The sequence below is a fragment of the Penaeus japonicus genome, unplaced genomic scaffold (genome assembly GCF_977035675.1).
Source record: "Penaeus japonicus unplaced genomic scaffold, GWHDUDI00000001_assembly GWHDUDI00000002, whole genome shotgun sequence".
Lineage (NCBI taxonomy): Eukaryota > Metazoa > Arthropoda > Malacostraca > Decapoda > Penaeidae > Penaeus > Penaeus japonicus.
The window spans coordinates 32,919,523-32,937,022 of NW_028234404.1; the positions used below are offsets into that span (position 1 = coordinate 32,919,523).

Below are 17,500 nucleotides of genomic sequence, written 5' to 3' on the forward strand. Positions count from 1 at the left end.
AAGGGGAAAAAATCAAAACCATAAAATAATATATACACAGAATTCAAATAATACACCTGACAATACAACAATACAACTCCTTTGAATTCCCCGTACCTGCATCTAGCACGGACTTCGGTGCCCTCTGGTTCTCTTCCATGGTGGTGCGTTTCTTGTTCTTTGCCTTCCAAGCGTGGTACACCTTGAGGCGCCTGTGGAACTCGCTGCGGCATGCCTGAGGTGCAATTGTGCAAGGTTAGACATGAGATAACAGATAAAGAGATACAGAGAAAGAGAAAGGAGGGAGGAGAGAAGGGTCATATAAGTGTGAGGGAGAGATAAAGAGAAAGAGAGAAGGAGAGAGGTGAGAAGAATCAAGTAAGTGAAAGGGAGAGATAAAGAGAAGGATTAAGAGAGAGAGAAGGAGAGAGGTGAGAAGGATCAAGTAAGTGAGAGGGAGAGAAAGAGATAAAGAGAAAGAGATAGGAGGGAGGAGGGAAGGATCATGTAAGTGTGAGTGAGAGATAAAGAGAAAGAGAAAGAGAGAGGAGAGAGGATCATATAAGTGAGAGTGAAAGATGAAGAAAAAGAGAAAGAGAGAAGGAAAGAGAGAACAAGAGAAAAAAAAAGACAGAACAAGAGATAATGAGAGAAACACAGAAAGAAAGAGTAAACTAGAAAGGTGACATTAGACTGGAGAGATAGTGATTTCCTTATATCTTTAATAACATGTAGACAGACATATAAATGAAGGCACAGACAGACAAACAGACAAACAAACAAATAAAAGGAAAGAAACACACACACACACACACACACACACACACTCACTCTCTCTCACACACACACACACACACACACAAAAACTATTTCAACATCAACTTAAAAACACTATGCCTCTAACCTCTAAGAGCTCCAAATCACACGAAGTGTTGATAGTATCTCGCAGCTCGGCATATCTCCAGAGGCTCAGATCATACTTCTGGTTAGCCGCTTGTTGCCGCTGCTTTTCAACCATACTGGATCTGCCAATAAAATCGGTACGCATAAATACACAAGACGCTCGGCAATACTACCGTTCTTATGTTCTTCAAGGGATGGGCTGGCTATTACTTCTATCATGTCATATATGCAAAAAAATAAATAATAATAAAATAAAGGTAAGATTCAAATTCAGGAATGTCAACAGCTTTTCCATCTTTTAAGAAACAAACACTTTCATTTACTGTACGATATGACATTGGACTCTTCTTTCTTTTATGAAAACACTCGAGTCAATAAGTGGGAATAAATCACATCAGAAAATACTAAGAGCAGAATGGAGAGGGAGAAAGGGAGAGGGGGGGGAGAGAGAGAGAGAGAGAGAGAGGGGGAGAGAGGGAGAGAGGGAGAGAGAGAGAGAGAGAGAGAGAGAGAGAGAGAGAGAGAGAGAGAGAGAGAGGAGAGAGAGAGAGAGAGAGAGAGAGGGAGAGAGAGAGAGAGAGAAGGGGGAGAGGGAGAGGGAGAGGGAGAGGGAGAGGGAGGGAGGGAGAGGGAGGAGAGAGAGAGAGAGAGAGAGAGAGAGAGAGAGAGAGAGAGAGAGAGAGAGAGAGAGAGAGAGAGAGAGAGAGAGAGAGAGAGGGGGGGGGGGGGGGAGAGGGAGAGGGAAAGGGAGAGAAAAAAAGAGAGAGAGAGAGATAGAAGAAGAGAGAAGAGAGAGAGAAAGAAATATGTGCATTGATAACATATTAATGTTATTTACAATCGCATGCATAGATCATATACATTAATAAAAAAAATAAATTACAAGTTAACTCTGTATACATATGTGCAGTAAACACTCATATATACTAAAAATCATTGAGTCACTTACACTCATACTCACACTCACACACACACGTACAAACAGAGTATTCTGTTATGGATAAACATCAATACACAAATTTCTAAAGATAAGGTTTTTTGCTTAGCATGTTAGCAATCCACATGCCAGATTAAATTCTAATGTTATCAACAATTAATATTTTAAGAAATTGATTACACCTTCCAGAGTTGATCTTAAATATAGATATATAATTATTCATAATATGATTCAGAATATATTTAGAAAAGAAAAGAAAAAAAAAATGCATGGCAAAACTGAATGCAAAACAAATCAGTTCCTTTTTATAAGCATCATAACATGTAATTTCAAAGATAGGATGCATTTTAACTAATTTTGAGTACAATGAAATATTAATATTAAACATACTATATACCATACTACAGCAAAGTCTCTCTGCATTATGATATGGCAGCACTGTCACTATGAGCCTTAATTCCACACTACATGGAAGCCTTTCACATTTAGCAGCACGCACAAGACTTGTTACGCAGCTTGATTCTTTTGCTCCCTCTTTTGCAACTAAGAGTGGCTCTCTGTAAGTGGACGCTTAACAGGAATTTAGATTCACATTTTCTTTATTCCTTGCAAGCCACAAGTGAATATCATATCAGTTAACAAGCCATATTCAGCTGCTGTTCCTGTTCTTAAGACCCATGCTCTTATCATATGATGTAAGCAGGGAGCAGTGTAAACAAGTGGAAGAAAAATATTGTCACAGTAATAAAAAGACAAATGCAACAAAGACCCAATGTTCACAATGTCTTTTCTTACTCTGGTTATTTCTTACATTTAGCATAGACTCCTCATGATACTTTCAACTGACACTTTCATTGCTTCAGGAACATAGGCTTTATGGTATTCTTTTCAGCCATAAATTTACACTGACATTCTCCCCTTTTTAGTGAGAGAGATTATATCTACTTTGGTTTCAGCACATTCTATGAACGGACATGAGCAAAATCTGCTTCATAATCTCCTCTCTTTACGTCTAGAATTTTACAACTCATAATATCGTCCAGTCATATCTATGGAGCACCATACCATTTCCCTCTCTGTTTATATATCCTCACAGAAATACAGAAACTGCTGTATTCATATAACTGACACTATTGTACATCTTACTCATGTCCATAGCTGGGGCCTACACAGTGGCAGAAAAATGCAGCATGCTTTTATACACATGCAGCATTATGAACTGCATAAGACAAAGGAACAAAAAAAGATGGAAATATACATATAAACCTAAAAAAACAAAACAATGACAAACAACTCTTAGGTACTTGTAAGTCATTATTCTACTACAAACAGTTATAAGCATGCATATAAAACACTATGGTGACAAAGATAGATGATCTAAAAACAAAAGTTCTGTTACAGGATGAGAAAAGAAAAGAAAAAGGGAGTTTAATAAAATAAGGAAAGGGATAAGAATACAGAGACCCAAATGCAACCAATTTAGAAAGTGACTTAAGTTGACAAATCATTATGTGATTTTTCTATTTTTTTCTTTTATTTTAATCTACAAAAGGTGCATGTAAGTGAATAATTTCTCTTTTTTCATTAGCACTGTGCATCCGTCAAGTTCAAAAGTGTCCAAGAGCTTAGGAGCCGTGAAAGGAAGAGGCACTGTCTGCCATTACTTCTTTCCCCTTAGAACAGCAAAATCAATCTCATAGAAAAAAAAGCATAAATGAATAAAAGAAAACAAACAAATAATAATAATAATGAGGTAATATCAAGAAAAATAAAAAATGCAATAATGATAAAAAAGAAAGAAAGAAAGAAAAAAAAATCTTGAAAGACCCTTTCTTTTCCACGCAAGGCTCCTAATCTCTGGCCTTTCCTTCAGGAGAGGGAATCACTTTCCTCCCTTAACGGAGAAGTCAGAAGGGAGGGGGGAGGGGGGGCAACAGTAGTCCTACGAGGGGTTACATCTTCTGGCATGGAGTCAAGCAGCAACTTAAAAAGGGTGTGTGCGTTCGATGACGAAAAAAAAAAAATACTAAAAATTAAAAATTAAGAGAAGATGACTAATCGCAAGCCACAACAGACACAAAGAATACCTTCGCAACTTATGGCTGGGATCTCCATTAACCGGGCTGTGGAGGAAGAGGATATAATAAAAAAGAGGGGTGTGAGGCATCAATCCTACTCTTATTCTGCGTTAAAAAAAAGAGGCATGCGTCTCTCTTTCACGCGGAGGGTGTGGAACTGACTACCTATTGAAATGTGGTTTCTAGCTTCTACTTTATGTAAGGGATTACTTCCAGAAATAAATGAATAAATAAAAAATAAAAGCAAAACAAAGATAAATGCCTCAGAAGTGGTAAATCAATGCAACTCCAATAAAGGAAAAAGAATCAACAAATGCATACTAGTTAGATGTTGTTTAACATAACTCTCTGACCAGGATATGAACCTCTGCTATTATCAGGTGTTAGCCCAAGCGTGCAATATTAAAGCAACTAGTTTAATACTGGTTTAATACTGCACTCTTGGGCTAACACCTGTGGGTGGTAGAGGTTTGACTCCAAGTCAGAGAGGTATGTTATACATCTATATCAGTGCAGCATTGCATTATTCCTTCTTATACTAGTTAAAGTAATAACAATAATAGTAATCATATAATAGCATGAGGCAAATAGGAAAACTAATATTCAAATGTAAGATCAATATCATAATATAACTGTTCCTTCTGCTATTTTTAATCTATTTGTTTTATTTCATTTTTTAAAAAGATAAATACTGTACAAACTGAAGATAAACAGAACATAAAACCCTAACATCTACCTTATTTTTCTTTTCATTTCAATCATAACATCATCATATTACCTCTTCTGGTTGACATTAGTGATTCTCTAATTAACTCTCTTTTCTTCCAAGTATCTCTGGATTCTGGTCATTCCTAAAACTCTTCATACAGATAAGAGTGAGATAAACACTGTATATCAAGAGAGAAGCTAATCCTGATATTACCTGTGCTACTTTATACTGAATCAGTAATTTATGATAACCATCTGGTCTTCCTCTTACCTTTGCAATGATAATGATATTCAACAGACATGCTGCAATATCATGGTCATAAAATGATACTAGATCTCTTTACCTGCTTAGACGAATTCCAGTTTCTAATTGAAATCCCAGTCTTGGCAACAGTACTTGATAATGAATATCTATATCTCTATGATAATGCAAGACAATGATGACAGTAAAGGTAATACTAACACTAAAGACAATACATAAAGATAGAGAGAGAAAACTGTAGGAATAAAAAAAAAAGTGTGCATCACTAGGAACAAAAATGCTGTCTCATGAGGAGGAACATTACAGACACAAGTACAGACAAAAAGGGCAGCAATATGATGACATGAGCAGAGAAAAAATGAGGGTCGTGCCATTGCATGCACACTCCAGTTACTCCAGACGAAGGACAGTTGTGATTTAGAAGAACAGCTATTGCATAACTCTGCCCTGTTACAGCAGTAACCTATGCATACCTTAGCATGTAGGATAGAAACCACTGTATGAAAAACACATTTAATGACTTCATTCTTAAATTCTTTGCTCCTGAAACGTTAAGATACTGGCCTGACCCACAGGTTCTATGGGACACAGAATATGAACTGATTCTGTGGATTTAGTCAACAGTTGTATAGCTTCTTACCTAAGCTGTAGTAGGAAGAATAATTGACTGGAACCATTTTCAAAATTGGTTCTCACACTAACAGGAAGTATGTTGAAGTATCATCCATCTCAAATTAGCCATTCTTGCCTGTATACATATCGAAACATCTCACAGACATTAAGAAATCTTAGAAATATTCTTGGAAATATATATAACTTTTTGGCTTCCAACTTGGAGAGGGTAACCCACAGCTCAAAGAGGCTTGTATAGCCAAATATCACCTCCAGAGACACAAAAACCGTATCCGTACTGACATTCAGATTTCTATCAAACAAAAGGAACAACATTGTGTATATCAGCTTTCAGAAAATGTCCACCAATCAAACAGAAAACAGAAACTACACAATACGAAGTCATCCCTTAACAAACCTACAATGGATTAAGACTGACTCTTAAGCATATCTGTAATGTATCATAACCATGGGAAAGATGAGCTGGAATAACACAATAAATGCAGGAAACAATGGTTCATGAACCAAGAGACATGAAACACCCTTAAGGAAGAAGAAAAAAAAAAGAAGGAGAAGAAGAATTAATACTGAATTGACATCTAGAAGTATGTAAATCATATGACCTTTAGGTCAATGAACCACACAGGAAATCAACACATGGAGAACGCATAGACACTTGATAGATTAAAGAATGAGAGAGACAAAATATCTGTATTCCAAATCATCTCTCACTATCAACTCAATCTATCTCTGTTTCAAAGACCCCACTCCTTGAAAAAAAGGGGTGATCCAACCTTGAGACTTGTAACATATATATATAAAAAAAAAAAAAAAAAAATTAAACCTATTGATCCATTTCTCTCTGCACAGGTTAAAAACAACCCACCTCTTGAGTGACGGGGTCAGATCATCCACCCCAGAGTTGGTTTCGTTGGCAAGGCGAAGGGCCAGCTCGTGATCCCTGCGCTCTTGTTCCTCCTGGTGAGCCAGGCGCTCTGACTCGACTGCTTCCTTCTCCAGCTGGCTCTGAGAGTTTGGAGGTTTTCTTAGGCCAATATCAAATGATTCTAAATCTACTGATTCACCTACATATTTATCACTATGTAACATACCAATGTATTGAGCTCAAAAATGACATAATATAATTTATTTTTAGGAGACAATCTGAATAGATCATGAGTTTTAAAAATTAGTGTGCTAATTTGCGATCATTTTTGGTCCTTATTGCTATGATCACATATAGTATAAGAACAATGAACTAAAGAGAACCTTCCCCAAAACTAAGCATATTCAAATTATGTCACTGCCTTTATATGCACGCATTCATGCATATAGACCTTTCCTCTATCACAAGATAAACAAAATAAAAGCAAATGCAAAAATACCTGCAAGGCTTCAGCTGCTTTCCTATCCTCCTCCTCCATCTTCTTGCGTATTTCTTCCTCCTGCTTGCGTCGCAATTCCATTTCCGCTTTCCTGAAAATCAGCATAAGTTCATAAGATATGAGCAGGTAAATAAGAATAACTTTAATTGGTGAACAAGCAGATAAAACCTGAAGAATTTATATTTGCAAACAATGTGGCCTATCTATTTGTGACCTTTTGCAGGAAGCTCTTCATGCAGCTTCAAAATTTTCACTCAACTTACTTCTTCCTGATTTCCTCATCCTCCTTCCTCTTCCTCTCCTCCTCTTCCTTCTTCTGCCTCTCCCTCTCCATCTCCTCCTGAATGCGACGTAACCTCTCTTGTTCCTCTGCGTTCTTTTGCTGTGACAGCTTCTTGTGCAAAGCGTCCAGTTCATTATTCAAGGATCTCACAAGGGTGGCATGCTCCTCTTCAATCTGCTTTCTTGTCATTTTGTCATTAGCCTTGTAAGGGGGGGGGAATCAAATTAATAAAAAAAATAATTTGAATATGTGTTGTATACAGGGCATATATAAAAATAACTTTAAAACCAAGAATTGTTTTAAGAAAAAATTGGGAAGAAAAGATCTAATTTTTTTTTACAAAATCTACATACAACTACTTCTACATGCAGTATACTTGTTATTTAAAAATATGAAAGGTAAATGTATGAATGATCTTGTCTATTCTGCCTAAATGTGGCATAAGACATAATGACATAAGACAACAACAGAAAACTATCACAAAACTCCCAGAGACTTGATAAGCTATAAGGAATTCTTCTCCTTACTTTGATCTTCTGAATGAGAGCCTCCATCATGTTCTGCAGTTTCTGAACAGTGGCAAGTGATGATTCTTTGTCCCTCTTCAGCTGGTTAACGATGGTTAACATCTGCTGCAGTTGACCCTAAAGTGGAGGGTAGTTAACATTAATATTACTTTCTTAGGAAATAACATATACAACAACTGAAAAAAAAAAAAAAAAAAAAAAGATGAGAGAGGAAAGATATAATAATAATAGATAAATAGAAAAAGAATGAACAAGTAAATAAAATTATTGACATATTTCAATGGTTTTGTTTTTTTTGTATCCTTGCAGGCATCACAGAAGATACATACAGAAGGAGTTAGTAGAAGTAAAACATAACAACAAAAACAAAGAGAAAAACTAATGCAGATTAATCACAGTCTACTTGTTAACAATGGTAAAATCCCAAACTTGATAACATGAACATATCGTTGTTAGAACGCTAGACCTAAGAAACACAATAACAATAGCACTGGTATAATTCAAACCTATTTAACACTCAAACATCAGCATTACACATCAAAGCAGATGTCAAAACAGTAAAGTTATAATTGAAACCAAAATAACAGCCAGACAGTGTTGTTAGATTTCTAAAAATTCTAGTGTCACATACCCTATGGAACTTACCAAAACCTAAATCCTGCCTTGAGCAACACCAAAATCAGCATTACGACAGACTTCCAACATCTCCAGGGAAACGGAAATCCCTCATAAAGATGGAATGCGGGGAAAGTTACACATTGCAGTAGGAATACAATCATTTTCAAGAAGGTTTAAATCTGAATAGGTCTATGGAGCAGGCTGAATTATTCAACTCTTCCAATATCAAACCATCAGAAAGGAAATGAAAGCAATTGGTAAGTACTAGAGAACTTACCTTGCTCTCAAGAATTACTTATTCTAATTCTTACCCTTCTTTAAAGTTTGATGCTAAGAGGCGAGAGAATTGATATATGAAGAAAAAAAACCCTCATAGTTCAATAGCTGCCCCAACCCCCTCAGCATACACGTCCTCCATACCTGCAATCCCTTGACTTTCATAATTCCTCTGTAGCGTGGCTGATGCCTCTGCTTGGCTTGATACATCCTGATGTTCTTCTGGATGGTGATCAGCTGTTCACGGCGGTAGAGGATCTTGTTCTTTACTGCAAGGAGAAGGACGGAGATGAGAAGGAATAGCATTTTTTTGTTAGTGTGGAAAACTCATCTTCTGTCACTGACATGATTTGTCTTACCAGTCAGAGGAATTAGTCTTTGCTTTTGGTCATGTCTGGTTAATCTTTGTTTAGTTCCTTTCTAAGCATTTTCAAATTCATTTGATGATTTCTATATCTATTCCTCATCAATCCAATCTTGACATATTTTTTCTCTGATCTTAACCCATTGCAGACGGGGATAAATTTGCTTGCCCAGCCTCCAGGATAAGCTTTATTTTAAAGAGAGACTGCTTGAAGCATTATAATTTGAATATTCCCACTCTCTTTCAGTCATTCATTGAAAAACTAGAGCATTTTTTGTGTTTTGTTTTTTTGTGTGTTTTATTGAGTTTAGAGACTTATATGTGCCATATAACAGGCTCTATCAGTGCTGCAGTTGACTAAAATTGTAGTATATTATCCATATTAGCTCATTATTTCCTTTATACTCAATGTGATAGAAGTATTGCTGTTTTATGGGAGGACAAAAGACAACTTTATTTTTTCGTATTTTTGTGCTGTCATGAACGAATACGAAACATATAACCCCCTACAATAAAGATAACAAGAAGAGGTAGAGAAGAGGAATGAAACCTGTGCTTGTGACTGTGAGTGCCACAATGAAAGGCATCCATATTGGCACAGGAGCACATTTTAGACACTGGGTATGGATTGAGTCACCTTCCTCTTCTCGTTCTGCCTGCACATCCTTCATCGGCGCTAGTTTTGAGCAGGGGTTCATCAACTTAGTGTGTGCCATCGCTCTATAGAGACAGTGCTTGCTAGAGACCGTGGATGGGTGCTATTCAAGGCTCTCTCTCCTGCTGGTGCTAGGAAAAAGTGGTGCCATCTAGGTTTTGGACGTTAAGCTAGCACGGTATTACGGTAATTATAGTAATTATGACTGCAGTAGCCATCATCACTCATTCCTTCTTCATAGCATAATAAAATAGCATAGTATTCCAAAATCCCCGAACGCCATGTACGTCATGACGCCCGTCGTCAGGCCAAAGCTCCTACGTCATGTATGTCATGACACCCGTACGCAGTGGGTTAATATCATGTACATTTTGTATTTCTTTTTTTTTTTTTTTTTTTTTTTTGTTCTGACTTCATCATTGGCAAAATCCTAGAAATAACGAACCAGTTTAACCACAAAGCCCTAAGACTATATATTTCATGTTGAGAAGTTTGCTCCAAGATACTATTACTTTCAGACAATTTCTCTACTCATTCTCTATCACTTAACCCTATGATGACGGTACTTCACACTTGTGTGACACAGCTAAATTCTCGATGCAGGGGCATCATGCCAGTGTGATATTTCCAATGCAATATTGCAATGGCCTGGTGTAGGGGTTTTCGCGTAGCGCGTGCCACGTCGGGAAAGGGTTAAGTACTTTTTTATAACTCTTACAATCTCAAAAAGAAAAAGAAAATGATTGGCTTCTCTCTTCACACAAATACTCACACTTGATGACGGAAAGTGCACACCACTGAGTCTTCTTCCACCTGGACTGCATCAACCACTTCTTGACCTTCGACACAAGCATCTGTAGGTTCTCAGGATCACTCTTCATCATCTGGTCAAACTCTGCAAACTTGCCTGGCCGGAAGAACACCTTGGTCATGCCGAACTTGAAGTCTCGGTCATTGAGGCCAAGGGCTTTGAAGAGAGACTGCACATATTGGGAAAAGAGGAAGGGAGGAATTCCTATTAATTCACCTTTAAAACTAACAATCTTCATTAATGGGGAGTCAAATTAACTTTCCTAAACTCAAACATGTTCTAATACAAAGTTTAATCCATTTACTCTGTGGATTAATGCTCTACATTCATATATCAAAATAAAACTTTTCCAAGATATATGTTTGCAATACTTGATCCTAATATTGGAAACTGAATTTGTTAAAAAAGTAACCCTTTCCATAACTTCAAAGAAAAATCTATAGTTTGATCTGGCTGGATAAATACATATATGTTCATGAAATATAATGCTGAACTACTGAAAAAGCAGCTGTCTCAACACAGGGGACAGAACAAACACACACCTTGCAGAAGAGCCGTGGGTCCAGCCTAGCCAGCTCCTGTGGCAAGTAACGCTTGTACATGTTGTAGAGGTCGTGGAAGGGTGCACGGGAGGGGAAACCTTGCTGCATCAACTCAAGCACTGTGGTCATGCCCGAACACTGGAGCTGTGACAAGATGGCTCCGCCCTCGAACTCGTGATCAACCATCTTGACGTTGGGCTTAATACAGCGGATGAAGTTTGTGCCCTGTGGTTAAAGTGAGAGGTAATGAATGGGGTACAGCTCCTCAATCCAAAAAAAAATAACAAATCCTGTTAGTAATAACATTAATTATCATGAGGGTATCAATTAAAATAATAATAATGGTGATGATGACGATGGAAACAACATTAATAAAAATAAAGAGAGATAATCACATATTTCAAAAGCTCATCCCTCAACATACACTGCACAAGATACTCACCGTGCCGCCTAGCTTGTCCATGAGCTCCTGCAACTGCAACTTGAACTTGGAGGCCACAGAGATAAAGGAGAGCTTCCCCCGCGCCGAGTGGCTCTCTCCTGAAGCTGCAAAGAGCCCTTGCAGGAACTTGTTCTGGGCCTCCTGCACTAGGGCCTCAAGGGAAGCATGGAGGGCGTCGTTGTTCTTCTCCAGGAACTGAGCCTGAAGGAGTAATTGTGGTGTGTTTTTTATTGTATGCGGAAATTTGTGAATGGCTGATACTGACAGATGACAAATGTGTTAAAGGTAGATAGCAATAATCAATAGCAAAATCAATCATGAATAGTAAGTTAGAAAGCAATCAATAAATGATGAAAAAAATGAAAATAAATTAAAAATTAATAGACAAATAAAAAAAAATATATGAGAAGAATATATGGGATCCACTGTATGTATAACTAAAATAATGGCTGACTATTATTTGTCAAACTATTCATACAAGACTGCAGCACCAATTTCTTTCAGCACAAAGCAGTGTGTGAAATATCACAAACACAAATAACGAGGTAGACACGATTCAGTTAAACAAGCATACTCATACGTGCACACTCACATTCACACTCACACACACACACACACACACACACACACACACACACACACACACACACACACACTCACTAGCTTTCTCTCTCTCTGTATGCGAGTCTCTCTTACCGTCTGATAGCACACAGCCCCTGCAAAGTGCCTGATGAGGAAGCCCTCGTCATCCCTAATTTCTCGATGGTCCCTCAGCTTGCTCTTGCGTGGGAGGGCCAGTCGGAAGTGGTTGTTGTGGTTGTTGTGGACAGCTGCCGTAAAGTGTGTGTGCGACGACTTGGGCAGCTTGCTCTCCTCATCCAGAAGGCTAATAATGCCATTGCCTTTTGCCTCGATCAGGTCTGGTGAGAAAAGGAGAAACATGGAAAGCCCTCTTACATAGACATGTCTGTATGAGACAAGTACTATTCAGAGCGAAATAAGAAAGGACTAGGAATAAAAATCTGATACTAAAAGTTTGAAATTTGTCAGAAATTAGAAATCATTGAATATCTGTCTTACAAAAAACAAATCTGACAAATGTAGTCATTGGCTTTAAAAAGCCTTGCAATAAAGGCTTACAAACTGGCTCATAATCAATGGCTTTAATGCAAGGCAAGATTCTTAGAACTAGTGACATATTATGAGATTAAGAGTATAAAGAATGGGCACACATCCTTAAAAAAAAAAAAAAAAAAAAAAGGTGCCATTGCCTCTAGCATACATGTCTATCTTTAGTATGTAGGGCTGGGTGTATACTCACCAATACAGTCCTGGTTGTCGACATAGGCAATTTTCCTAACACCCAAGCCTTCTTTTTCGTAAAGCGCTTGTTCTTCCTTCAGGATGCGCTCATTGAAGAACATCTGCAACTTCTCATTGCAGTAGTTGATGCAGAACTGTTCAAAACTGTTCACTGGGAAATACTCTGCAAAGGAATATATACACAGATTTAAATCAAATCCAGACATTCAGGTTGTTTCATCTGGAATAAAGATAAATTCAAAATGACAAAAAGAAGAGAGAGAGAGAGAGAGAGAGAGAGAGAGAGAGAGAGAGAGAGAGAGAAAAACTTACCAAAACCAGCAATATCTAGAATGCCGATGTAATAGGATGATGATGAGAAAGGAATACTCTGATTAATGCGGTGGACGATGTAGTCAAACAGTTTGCTGTACATTGCCTTGGCCAGGGCATCCCGAGCTCCACTGGCCTCGTACACTTTCAGAGGAACCCTGGAAAGTTAACAGATATTTCAGGCTCAAGGAAAAAAAAAAAAAAAAAAAAAATATGATCCATATTTCAAAATATCTGATCTTAACAAGTATGAGATTATGATAAAAACATTACTAATACAAAAAATAGAATATTAAAAATAATAAACACAAACAATCAGCTGACCCACAACTTTCAAAATCAATCAACTCATGCAAATATCACATCACATCATTCAAACGCGTCATCCACATCATCCGCCACTCAGTTAACCAACTCACATGATGACAGTTCCCTTGAGTCCGCCCTTGTTTGTCTGCATGACTCGAGCCAGCAGGGCCTGGTTCAGTTCCTCTGGATCAACCCCCATAAGGCTGGCAGCCGTGCTTAGGGACCCTTCGCAACCAGGGGAGACCATGCAACCCCCTACGGACAGAGAGAGGAAAGGTTCATTGCAAAGATTCCTCTTGAACTGGGAGGAGGGGGTTAAAAATGTTGAAGATGTGATAGAGTGTGTCTCATAAGGTGGCCTAGATATATGGGCAAACTCTCAATCGCTAAAATGAATAATTATATGTACTTAAATAATAATAACAGGCAATGAACATTGTGAAACTAAATGAGTTATAATGGAAAACAACTATGATAATTATGATGAAAATAAAAAAAAAGTAATAGTAACATTAATAATCATAGTAACATAAACACTAAGAATTATAATCTTTTGTACTAAAATTATTATCAACATCTAAATCATCATCTAAAAATAAAAATAGTATTACCAATAATAATAAAAATCCCACTACTGCACACAATTCCAAATACCTGAAACCCAAACTGACCTTTCGTGTCCTCTGGATTATCCTCGAAGGAGATGTTGCCAAGGTGGAGCACGGCTGCAACGGTGGTGTAGATGGCCAGTCGCTCCTGGTTAGTGAGTCCAAGGTTGCTCAGGGCCTTGTCCATGGTGGCAAAGTCCTTCACATCATCCAGCATGGGATCTTTCAGGGGGCCCTTCTTCTGGTGGTTTCCACTCTTTCGGTTTGCTGCCATGGATTTTTCAGTGTCCTTGCCGCAGAAGTACTGGGTGCAGCCCTTGCGGAGGTACTGGAATGGGGGAAGGAGGAGGAGGAAGAGGATAATTAATGTATGAATTACTCACTGTCTGATCAACAAGAACCTATTTCTCATTTTGCAAGTGAATTAAGTTTCCAAACAGAGACACAGATATAGGAAAGAGAAAAAATGTGTGCATATATATATATATATATATATATATATATATATATATATATATATATATATATATATATATATATATATACGTGTGTATATATATATATATATATATATATATATATAATATATATATATATATGTGTGTATATATATATATATATATATATGTATATATATATATATATATATATATATATATATATAATATATATATATATATATATATATATATATAATATATATATATATATATAGCTTCAGCTGCTGCCTAAGCTGCTCGGGTGCACCAGCACAGAGCTGATAAAAGATGTGGTAGTTCCTTTCATGTGGACCCTGGACTACGATCCTCGACTTCTCTAGCAGATAATGGGAGATGAACCCACCAACAACAGAGTGCTTCTCATTAAAATGGATCTCAATGAACTTGCCAAAACGCGAACTGTTGTTGTTTCTTGTTGTTTTTGCATTACCGAAGGCCTCAAGCACAGGATTGGCTGGTGGACGAAGAAGGGTTTAGATTTCAGGCCATATGAACAGGGAAGTTCATGAAAAAAGTATTGCAAGCTTTGCTAAACTTATGGTAAAACCAGAGAAAATTCATTCCTTTTTTTATATTCAAACACATATTTTTTTAACGACAAATAAATGCTGTACACTTGATGAACATTGCAAGAAAGTTAAGTCCTGATGCCATATAAATTATAAATGTAAAAAAAAAATTAAAGTTAAATAACACTAATAAGTAGAAATAATGATAAAAAATCTAAACATTAAATGATGAAGTTCAACCTGATATAAACTGCAATATATTTTCCCTTGAATACAGGAGAACAGTCCTGATTTTAAACATGAAGTGTCTAGTGCCTAAAAAGAAACACTAAATCCACTCACCATCTAAGATCTTCTGCTCTAGCTGCCCGAGCTTGGAACCCCATGACTCGCACAAGTATCGCAGGATGTACTTGGTGGACTCAGTCTTGCCAGCACCAGACTCCCCAGAGACGATAATGCTCTGCGACTGCTTCAGGACCTTCATGTCTCGGAAAGCCTTGTCAGCTGTGGAGGGTAGGTTGATTAGCAACGACCTAGTCAATTTTGGGTAATTTATCTAGCTGTGAAGTTTTGACCACAACCAAAACCCCTAATTGAAATGTGAGATTCAAACTTGAGTATCTCAAACTGTTTACTGAACCGTGAAGTTATAATAATAGACGTGTCTTCATCAATTCCTTAATTCAACTGCAAAAGCAAAATTATAAAAAAAATAGCAAAAACAATGTTTTCAAATTGTTCATTCAACTCTGTTGCAAGACCTAAGTGGTTTAGGTCAATTCATGCAACTGCAAAGTTTCAATTAAAAAAACAAACAAGTATGGGAAGAAATATCAAATTTTGGGCCAATTCAGAGACATCAGAAATGATACACTCACCTATCGCAAAGACATGAGGGGGCATCTGACCAAGGGATTTACCCTGGTATTTCTTGATGGTATCTGTGGTATACAGGTTCGGAATGTCTATGTAGGGGTTCACTGCTATGAGGATGTTTGCTACATATGTCTGTTGGGATGGATTAAGAATACAATTAGTAAAATGATTATGTGATTATATAATAGAACTGGGCATTTGTAAAAATATCGGAAAAACTTTATTTTTTTTTAATGATCAAGTTGTAATTTCAAGGCAAGCCAAACATTAAACAAATGAAAATAAACATATCAAGAAAGGCATGGCAATGATAAAAAAAAAGAAAGAAAAGTAAAAGAAAAAAAAAGAAAAAAAAAAAAAAAAAAAAAAAAAAAAAATAAAATAAATATATATATATATATATATATATATATATCTATATATATATATATATATATATATATATATATATATACATATATATATAATTATATATAATTATATATATATATATATATATATATGTATATATATATATATATATAAAGAAATAAAGAAATAAAAAGTATTCCATTATTTTCAAGTTACAGCTTGACACTACATGCACTTCTTCAACTGCATTAACCCCTGACAAGCAAAAGGTGATGCAGCACTTTCACTCTATTATGACAAGGGTGATTTAACAAGAACAAGAGAAACCCGAAAAAGTTTAGGTGAACAAAAATGCTTCAATGTGATACTTGCTGTTGCACACGTCTCAAACCAACGCCCACCCACTGATCAACAGCATGACAAAAGAAGGAGGAGGAAAAGCACTACGAGAAGATATACAAAGGAAGAAAGAGAAAAGAAGAGAAGAGGAGGAAGGAGGAAAAAGATGGGAGAAATTTCTAGAGTTACGGTTCATCACGCTTGACTGAGGATGTGACCGAACGTAAAAGGTAAGGAATAAAAAGGGTGGGAGGGAATGGAAGCAAGATCACAACAGTGTGACTGAAGGAAAGATTGAGAAAGTGTGTGTGACTGAGAGAAAGATTGAGACAGCATGTGGCTGAGAGAAAGATTGAGACAGCATGTGGCTGAGAGAAAGATTGAGACAGTATGTGACTGAGAGACAGATGGAGACAGTGTGTGAATAAGACGAGTGAAAAAGAGTAAACAAGAGAGAGACAGTCAGTATGAGTAAGAGAATGAGTCAGAGCTAATCAAAAAGTGTGCATTTCACAGTAGACTAAGGACTGTTAGTATGAGTAAAAGATGACTGATTTTTTAAAGTGTGTCTGAGTGAGAGTAAGAAGGAAATTATAAAAATCCATAAAACTGAAACAAAATGAGTCAGTGAGTATGAGCAAGAATAAGAATGTGAATGCAAGAGTAAAGTGAGAGTAAAAGCAAGAGTCACTAAGAATGAAAACAAAAATGATGTATAAGGTTAAGGATAAGAGTAAGAGAAAGAATGAGAGTAAGAGAGATAGGTAGAGTGAGATTGAGAAAAAGAATAGGAGTAAGAATGAGAATGATATAACATCAGTGACCCAATCTTTTGTGGATCGTCCTTGACGGTTCCGAGAAATCTCAAAACTGTCAAACAAGAAAAAAATAACGATAAAAAACTTACGTAGATCTTATCACGATTGTAACGGAGTCTGATATTGTTGAGGAGCGTGGCCTCATTGAGGTACATAAGAGCACCTGAAAG

The 17,500-nt window shown here is 36.9% G+C and overlaps 1 protein-coding gene across 1 annotated transcript in view; it reads right to left on the reverse strand.

Annotated features, from left to right (window-relative positions):
* jar (Myosin heavy chain 95F jaguar) overlaps window positions 1–17,500 on the reverse strand; it is a 65,637-nt gene that overhangs the window by 12,107 nt on the left and 36,030 nt on the right. The window contains exons 4-23 of the mRNA XM_086549917.1: window positions 17,420–17,493; window positions 15,825–15,954; window positions 15,286–15,450; window positions 14,643–14,888; window positions 13,998–14,273; window positions 13,437–13,581; window positions 13,018–13,175; window positions 12,704–12,868; window positions 12,079–12,302; window positions 11,383–11,583; window positions 10,941–11,165; window positions 10,360–10,567; window positions 8,713–8,837; window positions 7,675–7,791; window positions 7,128–7,348; window positions 6,865–6,955; window positions 6,366–6,505; window positions 3,907–3,942; window positions 884–1,004; window positions 97–214 (exon numbers count right to left, since the gene is read on the reverse strand). Of these exons, the coding sequence (XP_086406043.1) occupies window positions 97–214; window positions 884–1,004; window positions 3,907–3,942; window positions 6,366–6,505; window positions 6,865–6,955; window positions 7,128–7,348; window positions 7,675–7,791; window positions 8,713–8,837; window positions 10,360–10,567; window positions 10,941–11,165; window positions 11,383–11,583; window positions 12,079–12,302; window positions 12,704–12,868; window positions 13,018–13,175; window positions 13,437–13,581; window positions 13,998–14,273; window positions 14,643–14,888; window positions 15,286–15,450; window positions 15,825–15,954; window positions 17,420–17,493 (3,186 nt within the window). The remainder of the gene's footprint in view (window positions 1–96; window positions 215–883; window positions 1,005–3,906; window positions 3,943–6,365; window positions 6,506–6,864; window positions 6,956–7,127; window positions 7,349–7,674; window positions 7,792–8,712; window positions 8,838–10,359; window positions 10,568–10,940; window positions 11,166–11,382; window positions 11,584–12,078; window positions 12,303–12,703; window positions 12,869–13,017; window positions 13,176–13,436; window positions 13,582–13,997; window positions 14,274–14,642; window positions 14,889–15,285; window positions 15,451–15,824; window positions 15,955–17,419; window positions 17,494–17,500) is intronic.